This window comes from Carassius auratus, chromosome 27 (assembly GCF_003368295.1).
Source record: "Carassius auratus strain Wakin chromosome 27, ASM336829v1, whole genome shotgun sequence".
Taxonomy (NCBI): domain Eukaryota; kingdom Metazoa; phylum Chordata; class Actinopteri; order Cypriniformes; family Cyprinidae; genus Carassius; species Carassius auratus.
Genome location: NC_039269.1, coordinates 11,848,389 through 11,872,018, shown reverse-complemented (window position 1 = coordinate 11,872,018; position 23,630 = coordinate 11,848,389). Strand labels below are relative to the sequence as shown.

Sequence of the window (23,630 nt, the reverse complement as noted above, 5' to 3'; positions counted from 1 at the left end):
GAATTTTGTAAGACATTTTAAAATGTAACTCAGTTTTAATGATACTGAATTAAAACAAACAAACAACAACAACAAAAAAAAAAAACACAAGCCATTTAAGTAACCACACTTTGACTGAAAGTAACATAATAAAACATAATTTATATTAATATTGGTAACACTTTACAATAAGGTTCATTAGCTAACATTAGTTAACTACTGTTAACAAACTAAGAATGAACGTTCTTCAGCATTTATTAATCTTAATTCATGTTAATTTCAACATTTACTAATTCATTATTAAAATCAACAGTAGTGCTAGTTTAATGCACTCTGAATTAACATGAACTAAAAACGAACAACTGTATTCTCATTAACTAACATTAAAAAGATGAATAAATACTGTAATAAATATATTGTTCATTGTTTGTTCATTTTAGTTAATACATTAATTAACATTGTGTTACATTAATATTAAATATCAATATATTATTTTTATTCACTTCTATGTAACAGAATCAGATATAAGTTGTTGTTGGTTTGGACTAATCATCCAAATAATATATAATGAGTGAAACATGCGTGTTGAACACTGCTGGATATATTATTATTATTATTATTAAATGTAGCCTTTATTTCCTGCTCGCATTTTCTTCTGTTTCAGCTGAAAATCAAAAAAGATTTTCAGATGCCGAAAATAAGGTGCACCACTACTTAACATCCCCTAATTGTTTTTTTAAATCTAAAGTATGTCCATACATCAGATTTAGAGACAAATGGGGTTTTCCTGATAATGTTCTGCGATGCCGCCATCTTGATTTTACCAACTCACTGCATGCTGAAGGTGACTCAGCTGACCTTACCAGACTCAACACCACCAATTTATTTTATTATTCTACCAAATATTAAACTAAAAGATAGATACTTGGCTTCCATGTATTGATACAGTATTGCTGCGGAAAATATCGCTATACTATACTGTATCGATTTTTCGCCCCATCCCTTCATAAAACTAGTCCATACAACTACACACTTTTTTTTATTCGGCAAAGACACATTACATTGATCAAAAGTGACCATAAAGACACGTATAATGTGACAAAAGATTTCTATTTCAAATAGATGCCGTTTGATCTTTCTATTCGTCACATAATCCTGAAACAAATGTATCACTGTTTCCTCAAAAATAGTAAGCAGCACAACCGTTTTATATGAAAGTTTCTTGAACTCCAAACCACAGGAATAAATGAAATTTTAAATGCAGCCTTGGTGAGCATAAGATACTCCTGTCAAAAACATGAAAAACTTCTTACTGAAATCCCAAGCTTTTTAATGGTAATATGTTTAAATTCTTCTGAACCCATATGATACTGTTGTTTATAAAAAGCAACACTATCATTTTCTGTTCCACTGAACTAATAGCACATGGGTTAGGAACAACACGAGGATGAGCAAATAATATTTTTTTTTTTTCTAAGAAACTTTTAAGGCAATGGATTACTTACTCGACTTCTTCTGGTTTGGGGGTACCCCAACCTGGAGCCACTGTCCACATCTCCCATAAGGAAGTCAGACACTCTGAAATGGCAAAGTAAGACAAGTCACTGCTGGTACACTGCACATAACATAACTTACAATATTATAGTGCTAATTTTAATCGCAAATAGATCAAGAATGTGAGTAGTTTTAAAGGTTAGTTCATCCAAAAATACAAATTCTGTCATCATTTACTCACCCTCACTGACATTATTCCTAAACTCCGAACCACAAATTAAAGCCACGAACTAGGGACTTTGGGCTGATACTCGGCATGTTTCCACCACAGGAACCAGGATCTAAATACATTTCCGGGTAAAAAATTGCCCCTCAGAAAGTCCCTGTTCGTGAGATACTACTTTTTCAAAGGTCCGGAACTTTCCGGGGCGGGACTTGGGCACTTAGCATGCTGTTTAGTTGAGTTCATGCTGCATTGTGATTTCAACCACCATTTATTCAGATAATTTTCAAAATATTACTATTATTGTGTCATGAAATGTATTGAAATGTAGTATTTCAGGCGAGAATGTAGTTGTTTAAAACTCAAATCTGTGGTTTATTTATAAAGACCTCATAAAGCACCTATTTAAAAATGTGTTTCGCCGATTTCAGAGCCAATCAGCTCCACGAGATCAGCGGGAGCTCAGTGCTCATGTTTTCCGAACAAGAGCAGTCTCGACTCGGCTAGTCCTTCTGACATTTACTGCTACCTCTGATGTCTCTTTAGTGCTTAAACATAAAATATTGTTCATTTGGGGTAAATCTAACAGGTAATCTTTGTTCTTTTTTCAATGTATCTATATGTTAAAATTAAAATAAAAAGTGTCAAAGTTGTAGTTGCATGGACTATCAATGGAGGGACAGAAATCTCTCTGATTTGTGTTTTGAGAATGAAAGAAACTTACGAGTTTGGAATGGCATGAGGGTGAGCAATTGAATTTTTTCATTTTGGATGAACAATCCCTTTAAGTAACGTTGCAACACAACTGTATTTCATCAGAATTAAGAGAGTGACAACAGGATGTACAGCTGACGTATTCTATTTAAATTGACCATGACAACTGAAAGTAAGTCTATACAGATGAAGAGCATTCACAATATACATATGACTACAGAAGAGAGGGCTATGGTACTCACACATTGCCAAAGGTGAATGCCAAAGTATCGATCGATTTGTGTATCTCGCCAAATATTGCGTCTTTGTTTTCTGTATTGACTTCCTCGACGTTCACGCCTGTGGGAAGTGATAAACCACATGAGAAGTGTAGCCAAATGGCACAAAAGTCTGCAGCACAATTTCAATTCTTTATATGATGGTGATCAGCAGCAGTGGTGTAGATCTCAATACTGTGTTTGTGGAAATATGAATCCCTCAACAGTGGACTATCGAGGACCGGTTCGTAACTACAACACTCGCTGATAATACAGAATTCATTCATTCCACATAATTTAAGATAAGTCAGACTCGTTCTGAACAATGACCAAGAAAGGGAACCTCTACAGCTCTTTCCTTAATAAGTGTCTGATGCTGCTTTGTTATCAGATCGTGCTTCCCTGAAGTACAAAAAAAAAAAAAATGCTGAGTAGACTGCATGTAGATAAATCAACAGACGCCTTTCTTCAAAAACTAGCTTCATTGTTTCAAAAAGAGGCCAGATGACCCAGCATGCTGAAGCAAAGATTGTTATGTTTTGAGCTGAAAGAAGAGAAATTAACATCCTACTGATGTTAAATCTTCATTTGAAAAATCCGATATTTGACAGACAACAAGTAAAGTCTCTGAGAGGCTACGAAACTTGCATTTACCAAGAGCTTCCTGTCTGCGAGCTGAGCCTCCCCTTTACAGGAAACTCTCAAAACATTCAGAGGACGTTCAAACAACTTTCGCCCAACTTACCTTACCAAGTGAACTCCTTTAACTTGCAGTAATATCCAGGTTCGTTATGATAAAGCATAGATTAACGACAAGCAAAACTCATCCAGAGCTTCAGGAACTAATGCCACAGACTGGTACACAATGATTCAATGGAGCTTGACTTCCACTTTTTCTCCTCACATACAAGAAAAAGTGACGAGGCCATAAAAAAAGCAACATCATCTGTAGTTTCCAGTTCCGCATGGGCGATTTATTTTGGTTGGATGTCACGCAAAACACAGCGACTGTCCGTGGAATGGGAATCCCCACCCTCAACTGCCACCCATACTCACAGCTACGTAGTGAGCAGAGGAGACGGCACTGGAGACGAGAGCGTGAGAGGTGCGTAGCTCCTGGTGCATGCCTCTCTGTCTCTGAGTGCAGGTGGGTGGCTCAGTGGCCCCTGCAATGGAACGCTGACTTCTTCCTCAGGACATCCTGCAGTTCTACAACAATGCTTCCACTTCTGCCCCCTTCACAGCTCAAATACGGGAATGGCTAGATGCAGAAAGCAGCTCTCTCATAGAAAAACCCTCGAAAGCATTTTCTGCATCTTTGGATTTTGACATATCTGTCAATATGAACTGTTTTTCAGAAAATACAAAGTAACACATGCATGTATCACTTGATCAGGTGCAATGCGTCATAAGACGGGATAAAATACCTGCGATAACAGAGTCTCCTCTTTAGATCAGAAGCAAAGATCAAAATAGAGCGAGTCAGATGCCACTGACTCACTCTAGACAAGGGCGGGGGAAGAAAGAATTTAACTTGAGACACTTGACACTTTATTCTTCAGCAAAACTATGCAGCATTTTTTTAAAAGGGCACGGACTGAGCGTGAAGGGGGGGGGGGTGCATCTGATTTCCTGAAGTCCATAACATTCTATCGGTAGAAAGACGGACGGCTGACATGGACATGGAGTGTTAAAATTCAAGCATGAATGGGAAGCACATGCTGGAATGTCGGTCTTACAGGTAACTTGAGGCAGGAATCGAAGTTCTTTCTTCTCAGCTTCCCCATTCAAAAAAAAAAAAAAAAAAAAGGACGAACATGAAGGCCTGAAGCAAATATCAGAAAAAGACATTGAGACTACTTTTCCTCTTTTAAAAACTTCCCTTTGACATGAAGAGTCTGGCCCTTTAAAGGACACATTGGAGCTCAGAAGGGTCAATGGCCCTCTCGTGGCTAAGGATGATACTCTAGTGCCCTCTTAAATCAATGCTGCCAAAATGAAAACACAATGTTGTAAACAGCTGGAAATGATGTCGATAACCAATAAAAAAAAAAAAAACATTCCCTCTGTCCGTACAGCACAGAAATCATCTGCTCCCTCTTTTGCAGCTGCAATCTGGATCGCAGACTTCACTAATATACCACATGAACATTCCTGTGCGCTACCCTGTTATTTTAGACTATGCACTTTGTTTTATCAATTGTATAACCATGGAGTAATGTCTTTCTATTGATAATCCGGAAACTGTTTTTTACATGAATGCACTGTCAGTTTCCTTCACTCTTGAAAATAAGATTAGATTATTCATAAACACATGAATAAGAAGTCTGCCATCAATATAAAAACACAACTTCACATTACTGTATATCGCAAAATGAGTTAAACCACTGATGCCATTTGTCCACCCAAACCACTGTATTGATGCATTATGCCTTATTAAGTATTATCTCCTTTTTTAAAGATGAATGCAACAGTCTTTAAACAAATGAAACATGTCTGTTTTACAGTTCTATGAATGTTTTGCCTTTTATCACTCCACACCATGTAACTGAAAACTATCAATACATACACAAACAATGGACTTTTTTTAAAAAGACAAGATCAATTCTAATTTGTTGATTCAAAAGTCGGGGGGAAGCTGAAGGAGGATACTCACCTTTGACTTTGGCGATGACGGTACCTGCAGCACCAAGAATTTCTGACGAGTTCAGAGCCTGGTGTTTGCCAATGACAGTCTTTAGCACGTGTACCAGCTCTCCAAGTCGCTCGCTGACCATGTCCTGCGAGCACTCTTGGTTTTCTGTAAGTGACACACATACAGACAGAGACCACAATGTCATCAGCTCAACTTCCTCCGCGGGTTTTTGAAGATGCACAAATTTAAAACAATATGGGTGCAACGGCAACATAAAAATGTTTAGTCTATTTAAAGACCTCCTCATAGTGCACATGAAATAGCATGTGTGACATTGGTGCGTCCTAACAGCACACTTATTCTGTGACGGTGCAAGCCCCTGTGGTTAGAGACGACGAGCTGAGTATGAAGCTGCGCTTTGGCTGAGATGTATACGCAGCCGTGCAACCGAGAGATGGCTGACGGCAAGATAAGAAAAGAGATAAACATGGCAACAGCTATGTACGTCTATCCAGACGTGTGATAACAGATTTATTTATTTATTTATTGTATGAGAGTGACTGAGAGTGAGGTACTTCTTTACTGCTGACTGCACTGCATAACTGCTCAGCTGTCATGGGAATTAGAGAGTTTTGATTTGCTTCTTTCCCGCTTTTGCATTAAATTGATCAAAAGTGTCATTTATAATGTTACACAAGATTTACATTTCAAACAAATAAGGTTATTTGTAATTTTCTATTAGGCAAAGGATCCTGAAAAAAATATTAGTAAGCACTATATATATATATATATATATATATATATATATATATATATATATATATATATATATATATATATATATATATATATATATATAATTATTATTTATATTTTTTTGAGCACCAAATCAGCATATCAGAATGATTTCTGAAGGATCCTGTGACACTGAAGACTGGAGTAAAGGCTGCTGAAAATTCAGCTTTGACATCACAGGAATAAATGACATTTAAAAATATATTAAAATAGAAGTGAAGCAGTGAAGTGAAGTGACATACGGCCAAGTATGGTGACCCATACTCAGAATTCGTGATCTGCATTTAACCCATCCAAAGTGCACACACACAGAGCAGTGAACACACACACACACACACACACACCCGGAGCAGTGGGCAGCCATTTATGCCGCGGCGCCCGGGGAGCAGTTGGGGGTTCGGTGCCTCGCTCAAGGGCACCTCAGTCGTGTTATTGATGGTGTAGAGAGCGCCATACATTAACTCCCCCCACCTACAATTCCTGCCCGCCCAAGACTCGAACTCACAACCTTCGGATTATGAGTCTGACTCTCTAACCATTAGGCCATGACTTTCCACAGAGAATAGAGAAGTTATTTAATTGTTATATTAAATTGTAATAATATTTCATAACATAACTTTTTTTTTTACTGTAGTGGGAAATACCTGTGTCACTACTTCCATATTTAAAAATGCAAACAGCCATAAAATCATCATGAAACCTTGATCCACTTCTGTAATGCAAATTCAATTGAAACAGGATATTAAACAAGAAAAAATGCAGGGTGGGACTCTGTTTTATCCACTGGGAACAGAAAAGTGGGTTTTCCATATGAGAATGGAGCCAGACCGGATGCTAGCCACTGCAATGCCTAAAGAGCTAGATTTATCTTTTAACCTCATAACATTCTAATCATCAAATATCAAAAGTCCATGCAGCCTAAATAAAGGTCATCAGTAGAGTAAATAAAGCGATCAACTTTGATTTCATGGCGACTTTAAAGACTACCAAGTTTGATATAACTAAATGACAAAATATTCATAAACAAATGCTTTCAAACTATTAATCGCTTCCAAAATAAAAGTATATTTTATATATTCATTAGGAATATATAAATACACAAACATTCTGTATATATTTAGAAAATATTTACATGTATATATTTATTTTCATATAATTTATATTATAAAAATATATTTATTATATAAACAACATATTTTTCTGAAATATACACATGCATGTGTGTGTACTTCTATATACATAAATAATATACATACGATTAATCACGATTAATTGTTTGACAGCACTATTATTCACACAAAATTAGCTTAGTCTGAAAAAGGTGAATCATTTAGCATTTAAAACAAAAACCTAGCCATCAAATAACCAAAAAAGTTTCAAATATTAATTAACAAATTTTAACAAGTTTCCAAATGTTATTAGGCATGTCTTTCAAACTATAAATATTTAGACTCCATGTAAACAAATATTAGGATTAAAAATGTTTGTTTACTCCATGCGAACCCATAAACAAACCCCACAATCTGTGTTGTTTGCATTAGGATGAAGTGGACGGTCGTTTGGCTGTGTATAGCGGATGACTTCGTATCTAACTGAATGTTGTGAAGGGTTCAAAGAGTTTTGATAGCAGGAGCATCTGTTTTTTATCCTCTCTGTGCAGATGTACATCATGCCACAAGGATGAGACACAGTTTATGAGTGCACAGTTACAACATGGAAGGTATGTGTGTGTTTGGCGGCAGAGACAGAGGATCACTTCTCCCACTATGAAAATGAAAGAAAAGAATAGGAAGCACAAACTGTTGACAGTATAGCATCTTCAGTTTATAATTCTGTTTTTACCACCCTTAATTACCCTCAGCATGAAAACACTTTGAAAAACACACACGAGTAAGAATATCAGGGAAACAAAGTCAGGACCCTCAGTGTGGTGCCAAAATGATTAGTGATGGGCTGTTTATTGCCTCATCACCTCTGCAGTGAATCTCCGTTATCTCTCCTTAATTCCATGAATCCTTGTGCATGTTCCATGAAACCGCCTGTGCCTGTGGCATTAAGACTTCTGTTTTCACATCAAGTCATATAATGATTAACTATTATGATTAAGTACTTCTGTCCATTAAATCTTCACTGTGGGCGGGGCTACCCTGGATCATGCTGCAAAAATCAAAACGGAGCAATCGACAAAACGCATCATCTTTTGGACAAAAAAATCTAATTAACATGAAGAAAGCTTTTATACCCCAGGAGGAAAATGCTTTGTTTTTGTTGGACATTTTTTTTTAATTCTGCAGAAATAAAATGAGCTTAAGGCATAACAAAATTGACCAAAAAATATTTAATAAACAAACATGTTATGGCCCATATATTTACAACATTTATAAAATGAATCACCATTACAAATTACAGATACAAATTACCATTCTTTGAAATATGCTAACGTGTTTTCGGAGTTCTACCGGCACAGCTAACATCATATCCCACAGAAACTGCTAAACTTAGAGAGATAGTTCACCGAAAAAATCTAAATCTGTCATTAATTACCCTCATGTTGTTCCAAACCCGTAAGACGTTTGTTCATCTTTGTAACACAAATTAAGATATTTTTGATCTATTTCATCCAAGACTTTATCTTGTGATTTTGGGCAAGAGACCAGTATTCACAAAAGCCAAATCTTAAACTCATGTATTGAGCTCACTAAAAGATCCTCCATAATCACATAACACAATGACCTCCCTCCTCCACCTGGGCGACCAGGTGCACGTCTTCGACCCGTCAGGATAAGAGGATTCCAGGGCGGTAAGAGGAGAGGAGAGGAGGCTCTAGCCCCAGGGAAACTCAAGAGTGTCCTCTCTCCTCTCTGACTTTGAAGTGTCACTCAGACAAAAAAATCCTCCATCAGAAGCCCCCACCCCAGCTCAGGCCTTCCCCTCACTGAACTCCTAATTACTGGTGAGGGGTCCAGCAGCAGGTCTCAGACCAAAATACATCCTCTTAATGACAGGGACTGATTGAACCCCTAAAAGACTGATGGAATGTTGCGTCTGCCCAATGGGAGCCCACCACAAAGGGGACTATGTCATGTGTCAGAGCTGATTGGGGTCCCGGGACGTCTTAATGCCAGTGTTCTCCAAACCCTGCTCTCACTCTTTTATGAATAATGCATCATCTAGGCCGCCAGACACTTCAGTGTTGTCAAAACAAAGGGATCTTAAAAAGCATGCATGAAAACTGCTCAGGGGGAACTGAGGGGCATTGTTTCGGTGGGGATACCGCCAGAGAGGCACAAATGCATTGTTCGAGACAAGCCCCCTGCTGATGGACCTCCGTCCTGGGTCTATTTCACTCCGGGAGCTCCAGCAGCGAGTCGCCGTCCCTCCCACGCTTCACGCTCAGTCTCTTCATGTTTTTCTCTTGTGCTTTTCGCCTGTCCTGGTGTCTCTGATCAGAGCCGTTTAACAATCTCACCCGAGTGCCAACAAGCCTCACACTGCAGTGTGAGAACGAAGACTGCTAACGCCCCTATCCCACATCTCAGTCCCATCGGCAAAAATGTCAACATAGTTTCTCATGAACACACACACACACACATGCTGACTGGTCTGACACATTTTTAAGATCTCAGCAAGTTAAACTGAATGATGGATGTCTTCAAATTAAAGCTGTGAACAATATGTCCTTACATCACAGGGACAAAATGCAACAGGATGTTATTAAATTACAGACTTGAAGATCCATCAAATGAATGACACACTGATCACATGACTCTGCTAATAAGGTCTCTCTGAACTGTGAACAATGAAATCCCAAAAATGTCTGTGTCTTCACATCATTATGATCAATCAGTCTCTATTGAACTGACACAACTGCACACTTTTCTGATTCGAAACATACTTACGGTACATACTAAATTAACAAATGAATATACATTCAACATAAAGGAAGTATAATATTGTATTAGTTCATATAAAAATAAACATAAACATCCATTATTATTTATTACCTGGACGTTGAACTGAAAGAAGCAACTAAATCACACATTTTCTGATAATAGTCGCACCTAACATTAAAACCTGTAATTCTGTAAATATATTTGCACATTTATTCCCCAAATTGATATGGAATTAACATAACAAATAGAATAACATTGAAGCTAACATAAAAAAAAATTATAATTCATATAATAATATACATATAATTTGTTTAATGCCATTTTCTATTCTAGCAACAGAAAACGCAGATAAGGCCTTAACTGTCCACATTAAATACAGAAATGAATTTCCCAATCCTTTCACGCTAATGATATTTTGTGCTAGTCAATTAAACATCAGCTACAGGTTACAAGGCTGCTACTGCCAGGAATGAAAACATCACATTTTCCTGAGAAATGGTTGTACGTTGTTCCAGCATACTTTCCAAATGTTTCCAAGAAAATTAGCTATTTGACATAATGTCATGACACACATCAAAGATTTTACACACCACTGCTGGCATTTCCTCTGTTGCTATTGCTAACAACAGGTAATCAGTAGGCACGTCTCGACCTGCCTTAGCTGCGCTTTGCACAAGGCGGCAGACGAGTTTAGCGACACTCTGTTGTGATTCACCGGTGAGAAAGAGACTCAGGGTTTATCATTGTGCCTGTCAGCCTTTCTCACACCATACTTCTCTTTTACGGGAACAGAAAGAGCATTCTTTGAAGTGCAGGAAATTAGCAAAGACTGGAGTGTCCCATTAGCATGTTAAGGTGAACAAACACAGCACTCAGTCTTAAACAGTAAGTAAAATGTTGTTATTTTCCAATTCAGTTGCATATTTGATCTAGCCAAACCAACATAATCTCTATCGAGAGGCCTCATCTGATGTGTATCTTCCCAAAACACACTCTTCATCCAGCACTAATGATGGCCCTGTCCTTTGCTAGGTATTCATGGGCCAACTGGCACATCCCCATGACCAATCTGCTGAACTGCAGCTGTAAATCCACACCTCAGGAAATGCTACCCAACCACAGACCCACACAAAAACATCCCTCACCTTCAGTGGGAAAGTTACTGGCCAACAAATCTCTCTTCTGCACTTCACAAGCGCAGAGAGACATTATATCGGCTTCGCCAATGGTGCCACCCGCAAAACTCGTGGTGGGTGTCTTTTTTTTCGACACTTTTTCCATTTAGAGCATTTTACAATATGCCAAAGAGGCCTCTGTACCGAGACCTCCAACGGCCTGGTGCATTCATGAAACAATTCATCCACCAGGCCCAGCTATGAGAAAACACTCTTTTATACCTGAAGCCTTGATTTGTTTTACATCTAATGCAATAGAAATAAATGAAATCCACCAGCTGACTGGCTGTTTAAATTTTATAAATCACATTTTTAAGATCTGTACAAATAAAATTAATATTGTATGATAATTATAAAGAACAAACCAATACAGTATTAAAAAAAAAAAATACATAAGCCAAAAATCATTTTTTTCATCTATTACTCAGATGTGTCACAACTGATCTGACCGATTAGTTGTTAATGCAATTATATCACTCTCTTATGCTGAGTTCACACTGCAAGATTTTAGCCCTGATTTTCAATTGACGACAGGTTTTGTGAAATCGGAGGCAAACCGGTGCTCATTCACGTAAGTGACAATCACGCAGTGTGAGTTATCAAAGACATGTCTGGACATGTCGGCGATTAAAAATCCTGCTGTGTGAAATTAGACTGAAACATTAACGGCGATGACCTACTGCTAATGAGAGCGCAAGATGCAGGGCAGCGGGAAGTTTGGGGAGGACTTTTTTGTGTTTTATTTAATTCTTCTTCTTATTATTAACCAATTAGACATGTACAAACAATGTGGCAATATCAGTACTTTTTTTTTTTTGTTGTAATCAAATTGAATCGCAAGCTTGTGAATGAGAATCGAACAGAATCATGAAATCTGTTTTAAAACTCAGCCCTTATATATATATATATAGAGAGAGAGAGAGAGAGAGAGAGAGAGAGAGAGAGAGAGAGAGAGAGAGTGCCCTCCATTAGGGCTGTGTAGGGCTTTCAATCTTTGGGTAGGCAGCGATTCGATTCACATGTCTTCGATTTGATTTGAATTTATAGGAATAAGATTTATAGGATTTGATTTGATTCGATTATAACTAGTCTTGGGCGATATGGTCATTTTTAATGAGTTGCTGAAAAAAGCTAGGCAGTTTGATAGCCGAATTATATATAAAAAAAAAAAATTAGTTATTATTATTATAATCTAATACATTAATAGGAAAATGAGCCTGATATCGTCTTGATTATCGACAGAGAAATCTGCTTATGTCAATATCTCTGACTATCATCGATACACGATACTATCATGAAAATGTAAGGCAAGATTTTAAAAAAGAGCTAACATTTTGTCACACCAGGGGCGTAGCCATCATTTCAGAAGTGACAGAAATGTTAAATATAATAATTTTATGTATGTAGCCTATGTATTATCATAATTATTAACATTAGTATTTTTTTTACAAGGAATTATCTTCTTTTTTATTACTTTTAATTTGCTGTAAGAAATCAGATATAATGCTGGACAATAATCAATAATTTGTAATCGATAATTTTTTTTCCTAATGCCAATTTTATGATTGTTTTATATACTACATTTAATAAGCTATTATTCAAATTTTCTGCACAGAATCAGGTACAAAATATATTTATAGTTTCTGAACTGTAATAAATTATGTCAATTAGTACGGCATCATTAATAAAAAAAATTTTTTTTTTAAATAAATTAAATGTTTTTTTTCTTAATGCTTCATCAGTTCATTCTGCTTTTATTCAGTTTAGCTGCAGATAAAGCCTGGCACGTCTATGAGAGCGAGATCACTTCTCTTTCAGTGTGAAAACTTCTTTATCTTATTTTCACCAAATAAAATCCTATATTTGTTATTTAACTTTTCCAATCCATCAGCGAATGATGATTCTGAGAGAAAATGTCAGATGTCTGTTTGCTAAAGCAACGAATACTACTTCCATGCATCTGATTATCAGATAAACCCCGCACTCTTATTTCAAGGTCATTGTTAATGCTGTGGTTATTTTAACAGTTTCCTTCGTACATTCGGTTCTTCAACATTGTTAAAACACATTTATCATTCAATGGAACTGTGTGTATGATTTAGACACTTACATTTCTGCTCCGTCCATGCTATAAATACGCAGCTTTCAACTGCTCAGGTAATGCCGTCGGTAAGAAGCAGAGAGCCATTGAAAAACTATAGAAAAGTACAGCTACGTCACTTTAGTATTACTGGCTACGAGTCTGAACTAACAGAGCGCGAGCGCAATTCTGTGACAGTCTCGGGTGGTAATAGTAGAGCGCGTGAAGGAGAGAAGCAAGGCACGAACACTATTCAAGGTCTCCATTAATTCGTGCTTGTAGTACTTTAATGTGTATATATTTGAAAGCATTGAATCGCTATAGAAATCGCGATTCATTTGATTCGTAACGTTTTAAATCGATTACTGTCCGAGATCGGTGATTCACGATTCAAAAATCATGTTTCAAAATCGATGCACATTCATCGTCAGAGTTTGTAATCGGATTTTTTTTCAATAAATATACTGTCATTAAAATATGTTAATATAAAAAATATATTTTAAAAAACAGAAACAAAATTGTTTTAATAAGTAAAGATTCTGAAAGTATTGAAGGAAATCCAATAATAATTGAATATATATTTACAGTAGTAACAAAAATTGATATTGTATTACATGGTATGATTAACATAATGTTTTTAAATATGATGGTTTAATTTTAAACATGGTGATTGTCTTTGTAATATGGACACCCAACATAATATATGATATTTATCATCTGAATCTAAGCATGTCATGTCAACAAATAGAAAAGTCAGCCAGTAGTAACCTGCAGTAATTGTCATGTTAATTACTTTGCCTTTAGCCCCAACAGCAGAGGTGCTTTTGACATATTCTTTCGTTATTTAAAAACTGTTGCTTTAATTATCTCAAACAAAACTTTATGAAAATCATAAAGAAAGCAGAAACTCCCCAAAAGATTTGTAGGATTCTACAAAAGATTAATCGCATTCTTCTTTTTCATCACTTTGAGGGCTTTTGTAGACAAGCTTATCATGAAATGCACAAAACGTTGGTTTCACTTTCAAGTACTTAGATTCAAAAACTTTCCCAGCAGAAGTAGGCTGTTACGAAATCATGGAAGGACTTACAGGCTACAATATCTGTGTGATCTTGAGTTATTTGCTTATTACTTCTTGCGTGCATTTGGTTATGAAACATAGTTTGCGGACCACACAGGGTTGTCAGCAATTCTTCCTATTGTAAAGTCATGTGACGTGTAACCTCCTGTCGCTGATCTACTGTGCATCGTGAACACAACAGCAACTAAATGATACCCAAGATAGTCATTAAGTGTGAAAACAACTATGATCCGACTATTTGGAAAATCCTGCAGTGTGAACTCCGCATAAGTGAAACTCACAAGGTACAAAAACACATCTAGACTCAATTACAAATGTTGATACTGTCTCTCTGCACCATAGTGTCACACACAAGGCTTGTGGTCTTGGGGAAACCCATATATTACTGTCAAGAGAGTCATACTTTGAGTACCAGTGATAGTACTCCTGCATCTAAATGTGGTCGTCACTCCCAAAACTTTGCAGCGTGTACGTGGCCTGTGTGTACAATCTTTGAGAGCCATAATAAGATCTTTACGACTGGAGGAAAATAGATCTACTGGAAGACTATTTTTTTAACCATGTATAAAAAAAGAGAAAGACTTGAGCTAATTTTAAACTAGAGATCGTTTTGCTTCTGTGTTGATACCTAAGGGATGAGAAAGTCTGTAAAAATAAAATCAATCCTTTGGTCTCAATTGACAGGTTCACAAGTAAATAAAATAAAAAATAAAACAGGGAAAAATCGTAGATTGCTTGATATTTTGTATGCCTAGTTCAGTTAGTTGTAGGGCTGTCACTTTTGTGAAAAAATCATTTTCGATTTTTAAGACATAAGTGTTCATTGAATCGATTGTAAAATTGATGTTCCATGTCTAAAAAAAGACGTTTCCTTTTTCAACGTCAAATAACGGACGAACGTAAAGAGAGCGCTGGAAACGCACAAGTCAGCAATATTTCTTATTTATTGGCATGAAATTTCGTGCAGAATAACAGCAACAGGAGTGCAACAATCTTGAAAAAATATATATTCAGAGGGGACGGCTGCCATAACAAAAGAAAAACATCACTGCAGGCTTCAACCCGGCTGCATTTATGATTTAGGCAATTCAAAAATCTCCAAGATTATTTTAAATAATGATTCAATCCATTTCAAACAACTGTTCAAAAAATGAAACTTTAAATGGACTTGAGAACAGGCCTTGTGTGATTTTTTTTATTGAAAGTAACCAACAAGGCGGCACTAGGCAGGCATGAAACGCTCAAAAAGGCTAGGGCCATTACAAATTTATTGGACAGGAAAACAAGTGGATCAACATTTTCGGTGTCCAGACCAGAACAGAGCGTTTTTTATTCACTATATATGTCCAGCTGCTGAGAAGTCGCGCTCCGACCGCACTGATGTCCCAGGGACACTCAGGTACAGCTGCGCAAGATGGGGGTATTACTGACAATTTTCCACCACAAAAGCCAGTCGCTGTCAGCTTGCAATGGTGGCTCCTTTTCATACCTCAGCATCTCCTGTAACTAGATGCGCGAATGAGGTGAATTCACGTCTACCACGTCTCGAGACCTCAATACAGGCGTAAATGCGCCTTTACATTGACTTATCATTGAAATTATTCTCGCCAGATGCTCTATTCGCGTTTTGTGTGAAAGCAGCATAAGAGGACGCTTTCAACGCCACTGGGTCTTATAGGCGTGTAACATTTCTGGTATTTTCTGTCTAGCTTTCGCAACGCATACTGCACTCTCGGAATTCTTTATGTTCTTTTTCTGCTTGGTTGTGAATTTTGTTACATCTATATTTTTTAGTTGTTTAATTATTTTAAAATCGATTCCCTATTTTCATTTTCGAAACTTTTTTTGGTTGGTCCGATCGATTGTGCAATCGATTTTCGAACTAAAAGTGACAGCCCTAGTTAGTTGTGAAAATGACCCAACTGCGATCTAGCCTATACAATGTGCAGTGAGATTTTGGTTCAACCTTGTTTGGTCACTAGAAATTCTTCATACTTCAATTTGTGTTATGTAATAATTTTGATGACTTTATTAACATTCTAAACTGCAGAACTAGCGATGTCTGAATTTGTCACTGGTAGTGAAGTACACTTTAAACAAGTAGCGTCAAAACAAACTAAAAGTCCATTTCTCCTTGAATCAATTCTGTACATTTATAAAAAAGACAAACACTCAGTGCTGCTATCTGAAGTACACTAAATCAATCTTCAGACCCAGTGCATGGAAGAATGAAAGATTCTCACAGCACTTTTCAACCTCAGAGCACTTAAGAGAAACTCGTCTTCACAACAGAACAGCACATTCTTGAGCGTCATTTGCTCTGGACGTGCTTCTCTAAAATCACAGAGGGAATTATTTGATATTTAGCCCTTCCAGTAAAAACATCCCACCCTTCTGAATGTCCAACTGTCACGGAAGTTCAACATTACACTAAAAACATCTGAGTGATTCAAAGGATTCAAAGAAAAATCACACTAGGCTTGGCTTTCTGATGCGTTCTGACAAAAGAAACAACAAAAAGGGACGTTTAACTAGATGTCTATCTGAAAGAAGGAAGGTACAAAACCATTTAACCATTTAAAAACAATTTGACTATGACAACTTTGAACTTCTTAAAAATTCCCTAGCTGCCAGAAAGTCAAACAACCACAACAGAGGTGAAAGGTGCCTTTGAAAACATTCTGAAATTTCGACGAGGAAGAGTCATTTTTCGTGTGTTGCACACCTAACAACAGTCAATCGAAGGCACCATAGCAACAAGTGAACATTTGTTCTGAAGGAATGCAGGTTGTGCAGGAAGAGGGGGCTCCATGACGGAGGAGGAATCACCGACGAGAAGAGTTTGGTAGCACCGATCAAAGTGATGACGAGCCAAGTTCATAGTCGTCAACATAAACACCAACAAAATAAAGTACTGTGACTGCAGTTTTCTAGTCACTTTACAACACACTAGCTTTCTAGTTTAAGTGAACCACATTGTGGCTTCAGAATTCTCGCATGTGACGTGCATTCAGACTGCAGAGCAAATGAGCACGAAGATGAGTTCCTGTAGCATTCTTCCTGGCTAGCTAGTAGATCCTAGCTAGCATAAAATAACAGCCAGGGAGGCGAGGAGAGCAGTGATGATCAATCTCGGTGCAGACAGGGTGAATCCAGACATTTAGAGGGTCAGTGAGCATCTCCAGCACTGAGAAGGAAGAGCGGGGAGGTCAAAAGCATTTGCTTGTAGGAAGTGTCACCGGGCCGCCTGACAGAGAGTGGTGTGGAGAATCTCACTCATCAATACTTAACTAAACAGTTGAAATAAAAGCAGCCGGAATCCCATTTGCACAGACAGAACAGACAGCTGTTCATATTCCTTCAAATATGCACCAAATCTTTTTCTAGGTTTCATTCGTTTTCCTGGTATTTGTGTTTTTGTTGTGGCCACCTGCCACATTTCCACAGTACTGGTGCAAAAGTTTTTTCATTTTTTTATTCTCTATTACCATCCTCAGGTAATGCTTTTGCAAAACATATAAAAGAATGTCATGCTAATTAAGCAATTTGAATTTGTGCAATTTCTTGTGAGAAATAGAGGAAGTGTCTTTACAGTGTAGTGAGCTAGTGAGCTATTATCTGTCTGTCCAAGTCATCATGACACAAAACAACTAAATATTTGAGACTGCAGTCTGATTAAAGTGTACATGCTGGATGAAGTCAAGTTACTGTTAGTTTATCTACACTACAGTTCAAAAGTTGGAGTCGGTAAGATTTTGTTTCATGTTTTTGAAAGAAGACTTTTATGCTCACACTGCTGCATTTATATGATGGCTATTAAGTAAAACAATAATAGTGTGAACTACTGTAATTTAAAATACATTTTAACGTGCATAGTTTCAAAGCTGAATTTTCAGCAGCCATTGCTCCAGTCTTCAGTGTCACATGGATATTCAGAAAATCATTGTATTATAATATATGTTTCAAAAAAGTGTTTTCAGAATTCTTTAATGAAGCCGGGCTCACATTACAGGAATTTAAGCCCAATTTAGCCCTGTTTTCCCCCTCCTGAGAATCATAGCAAAAATCTTGTTGAGTACCTCGATCGGTCACGATGTTTGCCGTGGATTATTTAGTTATGCGGGCCGTTCACTGATCAAACTTTGCACTTACTGATCTGCTCACACACAAATCGGGGCTACCCCCATTAATATCAAACATGTTTGATCTTTAACCCTTGGAGTCTAAGGGTATTTTTGGGGCCTGGAGAAGTTTTGTCATGCCCTGACATTTGTGCTTTTTTCAGTTTCTAATACACATCTAAATGGCTAAAGTCTAATCTCACTGTAATCAGCACAAACATGGCCATAATAATATGTGAGCAGCATGAGAAAAAAATGTTATGCGTTGTTAGTGAAAAACTAAAAATGTTAAAACACTTGAATAAGGCAATAAAACACATACAGAACATTGGTTCCCGGGATTTTTGAGAACTGGAGCTTGTAGCCTAGAATTTTTCTTTCTAAATTATGTGAAAACCATCTTGTTTACTCACTTACAGAAAACAATATATTGATTTAAATTTTCTAAGACACTTTTTTAAATCGGGATGCTGATGGCTATATGATTAGGTCAGTACATTCACAATAGCCAATGTGCAACCGCAAATCAGCCGCTGTACGGCTCCGTTGCACATAAACATATTTAAGACAAAAATAGCAAATATATTGCTACCACACTTGTTTTGCAGCTGACCCCCATTTTAAGTGGTGAAATGCTTCTTGCAAAGAAAAAAAAGCAATAATTCCCTGCTGGGGGTAGGACAGTTTGGCTATTCTTAGATGGGAAAGTATTTAAATTATGTATATACCACAAACCATAATTGGCCACTATCTATACTCTAGAGCTCGGTCATAAATGCTGTATTTACTCTGAAAGAATCTTTCATCATAGCAACTGTTTCTCTAAAAGAATCTAACAGGAACATAATAATCTAGCTGTTTCCAATAATGCAGAACAGGAACACATAGTTCTCCAAAAAGTACCTTGAAAAAGCAAACAGAAATAACCAACAAAAGGCTCAGTGTATCTTGTGCAGTCATATCTATTGGAGATGGGGAGGGGGGGTGTATACCATAAGGAGGCAAATTTCAGAGATGCCTTGTGCAGCAGAAAAGAAACACTCTCAGTCGGACAGCCAGGAGTTTACCAGTGGCATCCTGACAGACGTGGCATTCCTCCAGTGATGGGAATCAGAAACACTAACACAACCTACAAACCTGCCACATCAGCATGGACTGACCCATATGCACATTTAAAAAACGATCCCACAAGATCAACCGCAGCTGCAACAAAGCACTTTTAGAAGCAAACGTTAAGTAGAACCTCACCTTTGGAGTGAAAAGCCTCCTTTAGGCTCAGAAGCACATCAGAAAACGTGCGCACATCATTGACCAGCTGCATGATGGAGTCAGGGTCCCCTCCAGGGATGCTGGTGGTGTGATCCAGGCCCGTAGCGTTGAAAGGGTTGGTCTTAGAGCTGCGGCCCATTTCTAGCGTTTTGTTGGACCCGGGGGACAGGGAGACAGGGATGTTGGACTGGGAGAGACGAGCACCGCTTATCAAGCGCTTATTCCCGCTGTTGCTGCCCTGACGGAACATTCCAGCAGCAGCTTCTGCCGACAGAGAGCCACCTCAGCCGCTGATCCAAGCGCCCTCCTGCAGGTGGAAAGCTGAAGGCACTGCAAGACAAAATTATGATAAATTAATGATCAATTCAAACAGCATAAGAGCAAAAGACCAGAGGTCTCATTTGTAAACAAACAGTGATATATTAGCAATAACAGTAGAAGCCCGGGGTAGGTAAAAAAAAATAATAATAACGGAATTAATCCTTTCATTCAGCAAGGTTACATTAGATATTAATATATATATATATATATATATATATATATATATATATATATATATATATATATATATATATATATATATATATTTAAATTTCAAATTTAAACTTTCCATTGAACAAAAAATCCTTAGAAAACTATTTTCAACATGAGCAGCGAATCTGAATAATATCTGAAGGATCACGTGACATTGACGACTGAAGTGATGTCTGCTGAAAATTAAGCAATAATTTGCATTTAATATGCATGTAACGGATTAAATAAATGCAGCCTTGATGAACATAAGAGTTTTTTTTTTCAGAATCCTCAAACAAATCATGTTTATAATTGATGTTGGATTAACTTAATGAGTGTAACAAAAAGTTTGCACGCTTGCTTTTTAGTTGGCATCTGCATATACTTTCACACAAGTTTCTGCCATTATAAATCCCAATTTGTTCCTCACTTTTGATGTAGAATGAAATCCATGCTTTTAGAATGTGGGTTCAATTCCAACAAGGGTGATCTATAACTCACTGTTGTAAGCCTTAACCTTGGTTGCACCAGATGGATTAGGTCTGTGCTTAAGTGAATTTTGATTTGGTTTGGATATAAAACATCACCTAAATGACACATTTCTCCTCATTTACATACTGGAAGGATCATATTGAAATGTTATACATAACGTTACTCATCAAAATATCAGAGTTACCTTTCTAAGCAAACAGGAACTTTATTTTAAAACCAGTTTCCACAGCCACCAAAAGGTCAAAGCTTTGCATTATCATTATGATGATCTAGGGACAACTACAACTCAAGTACTCAGTCTAGCTGATCAGTTATCTACGGACGCATCATCCATTCATGTATTTCTTGCAGTCAGGACTGTTTTCTTGTGCACTTTGATTACGTGACTGTCTACAGGTGACGCATGTCTCGAGAATGCGAGTAATGCACCGATCGTATCATTTAACAGGGGCTTGACAACTGTCACTCAAACCTAACCCACTCGCCTGTGTTCAATGCTACCTGCTTCGTGATGAAATGGACAGGAAAAACACGGACACGATGTGGAACATGACCAATAATAGATTTACGTCCAAATTAAATGCACTGCTTTGGCTTGACAAGCTTGGCTCTTTAACGGAGCATAAATAAGCATTCAAACACACTCATGAATTGGTAAAAACCTGTATTTTGATTAACGTTAAGTGTATACTTTTCTGACTGTTAGGGAGCACATATGATGTTACAAACCGAGTTTAATAACTAATAAGTTAACGTTACCTCTCAATACTGTAACTGTTCTCCACTTCTTAGCTGCTTTAAGTTACACTTTAGCGCTGCTAGCTAACTAATTCACATTTAAAAATCTTTTAACATCTATTTTATGTTTAGAGCATCTAAAACGAGTGGTACTTACGTGAGTAGTTCTTGAAGAGCATCATACTGCAGAATTATTTAGGTTAATCCTTTGTACATCCATAAAACATTCTCAAAGAGACGCTTGCAGACGGACCGCTCTTCGCATCACAACTGACGAGAGAAAAACTTACTGACTGACTCGAAACTTGAACACGTGACCTCAAAGCATACTTCCTATTGGCTGGTGGAGTGCGGCAAAACATGCCGCTTGTTTTCCTCGTCAAAATGACATGTGCTGCTCTGAGACTGGAGAAATGTAGCCAACAGTAGAAATAAAGGTGCTATGTTTCCTTTAGTGATAATAGTGAGTGAGATGTTGATCACATAGAAATTGCCAATCTTTTTTTTTTTTTTTCAAGCATTTTTACTTTCTCGAATAAACTCGTTCTGTATGGTTTATAAGAATTTTGAAAAATGGGGACATGGGTTATGTCATCTTAAGTCACCCTCTCCTTGTAATACCTGTGTCATACCCATGTCATTATACAAAATTGTGTCCTGATATGTCACAACACTTTTTGCAAAACACTTCATGCAATTCTTTATGTAAAAAAAAAATCAGGAATTCGGACAGAAACCACTTTGGCAAGTTTTTTGAGTCTATTAAACACAATTTATCTTTGGCGGTATGGTTCTTTATTGGGCTTCTTACTCCCGAAATATTTGAACATACAGGAGCTTTAACATTAATCCCCCGGAACAATCAGTTTAGAAATACATGACAGTTAATTCTCTTAGTAATGTCTTTTAAGCAAACAGTGATAATCATGTAGATGTGGCAGTGGGACGTCTATTCTGTAGCCTGGTTATGAAGATGAGTGTCTCTCAGCAGTGAGATCCATGTTCGCTAAGATTTGAAAGCCTTAGTGATCTGAAACAAAGAAGGTGCACGGTAATATGCTCATTCTTATAATGGGGAGGGAGGGAGGGTTGTGAGCAGTTGAGCATACTTACTGAGCAGTGGTGCCACGTATATGTGTCCTGTGTCTAATAGGAGAGTGGTAGTGATTGGAGCGTTTTGACAGCTGACCGAATCAGCTGGTCGCAGCCTATGCCTCGGTGGCATGAATGAACTAATGCTGCGTCCAACTTTTTTTTTTTTATGGCAAAGGTGTTTGCAAATGTTTGCTTTTGAGATGTGTTTGTGATTTTTTGAATGCAGTGCATTTTTCATTTGTGTGTGCAATTCTTGGATTTGTGTGTAAAGTTTTGTAGAAAAAAAAGAGGTAAAGTCTTGAAAATGTATGTAAAAAAACTGTAAATGTTCCCTCCTGTTGCGTGGAATGACCTGCCCAACTCAATCCGAGCAGCTGAGTCCTGCCATCTTCAAGAATCAGCTAAAAGCACATCTCTTCCATCTTCATTTGACCCTGTTACGTCTTGAGACATATAGTGAGTGTGTATCTTCCTTCGCTGGTCCTCTCGTTCTCTCTTTCTCTCTCGACGCTCTCACAGGGTTGGATCCTATCAAAGTGATCTCCCGATCTGATTGGTAGCAGCAATAAAAGGATCTGCTGGGCCTGAGGAGGGAGCTCTGCTCATCTTGTGATTTCCTGTTGTTCCATTGTTCATGTGCTGTTGTGTGTTTGCTACTGAGCGTTGATGCTCTTAGCTTGCCTGTTGATATGCCGTGTAGTGCAGTGAGGATGTTTGAGTTGATAAGGTGTTGTCAATCTCATTTTCCATTTTGTATATTTTGTAAAGTTTAGTAAATTCTCTTTTCCACACTTGGAAGCGGTAGGGGATGATTGCCATTTTCTTTTGTAATTATTGTTTTCTCCTGTTTTTCATTAGATAGGGAGTTAGGGTAGCAAATTGTATTTTTATTTAGTTTTTCTTTTGTTAGGGAATTTAGTATTTTCTGTTAGGAGCTGATTTGGTGTTTGTTTGTTGTTTGGGCCTTTGCTCACCCCTGAAGTTGTGCTTTTACCCTGTGGTTCTGTAAATAAATGTACAAAGGATCATGATTGCTGATTTCAGTTTATGTTGCAGCTTAGACAGGCCCTCTGACT

The 23,630-nt window shown here is 37.4% G+C and overlaps 1 protein-coding gene across 3 annotated transcripts in view; it reads right to left on the bottom strand.

Annotated features, from left to right (window-relative positions):
- LOC113045506 (rho GTPase-activating protein 29-like) overlaps nucleotides 1–21,740 on the bottom strand; it is a 37,313-nt gene extending 15,573 nt beyond the window's left edge. For 2 of the 3 annotated variants that reach the window (XM_026205909.1, XM_026205910.1), the window contains exons 1-5: nucleotides 21,617–21,740; nucleotides 19,696–20,046; nucleotides 5,324–5,467; nucleotides 2,653–2,749; nucleotides 1,485–1,557 (exon numbers count right to left, since the gene is read on the bottom strand). In XM_026205909.1, the coding sequence (XP_026061694.1) occupies nucleotides 1,485–1,557; nucleotides 2,653–2,749; nucleotides 5,324–5,467; nucleotides 19,696–19,966 (585 nt within the window). In that variant the 5' untranslated portion in view covers nucleotides 19,967–20,046; nucleotides 21,617–21,740. Of the gene's footprint in view, nucleotides 1–1,484; nucleotides 1,558–2,652; nucleotides 2,750–3,412; nucleotides 5,199–5,323; nucleotides 5,468–19,695; nucleotides 20,047–21,616 lie in introns of those variants that run through there. The other variant, XM_026205911.1, reaches the window with a different exon arrangement.
- Between the last annotated feature and the right edge of the window lie 1,890 nt (nucleotides 21,741–23,630).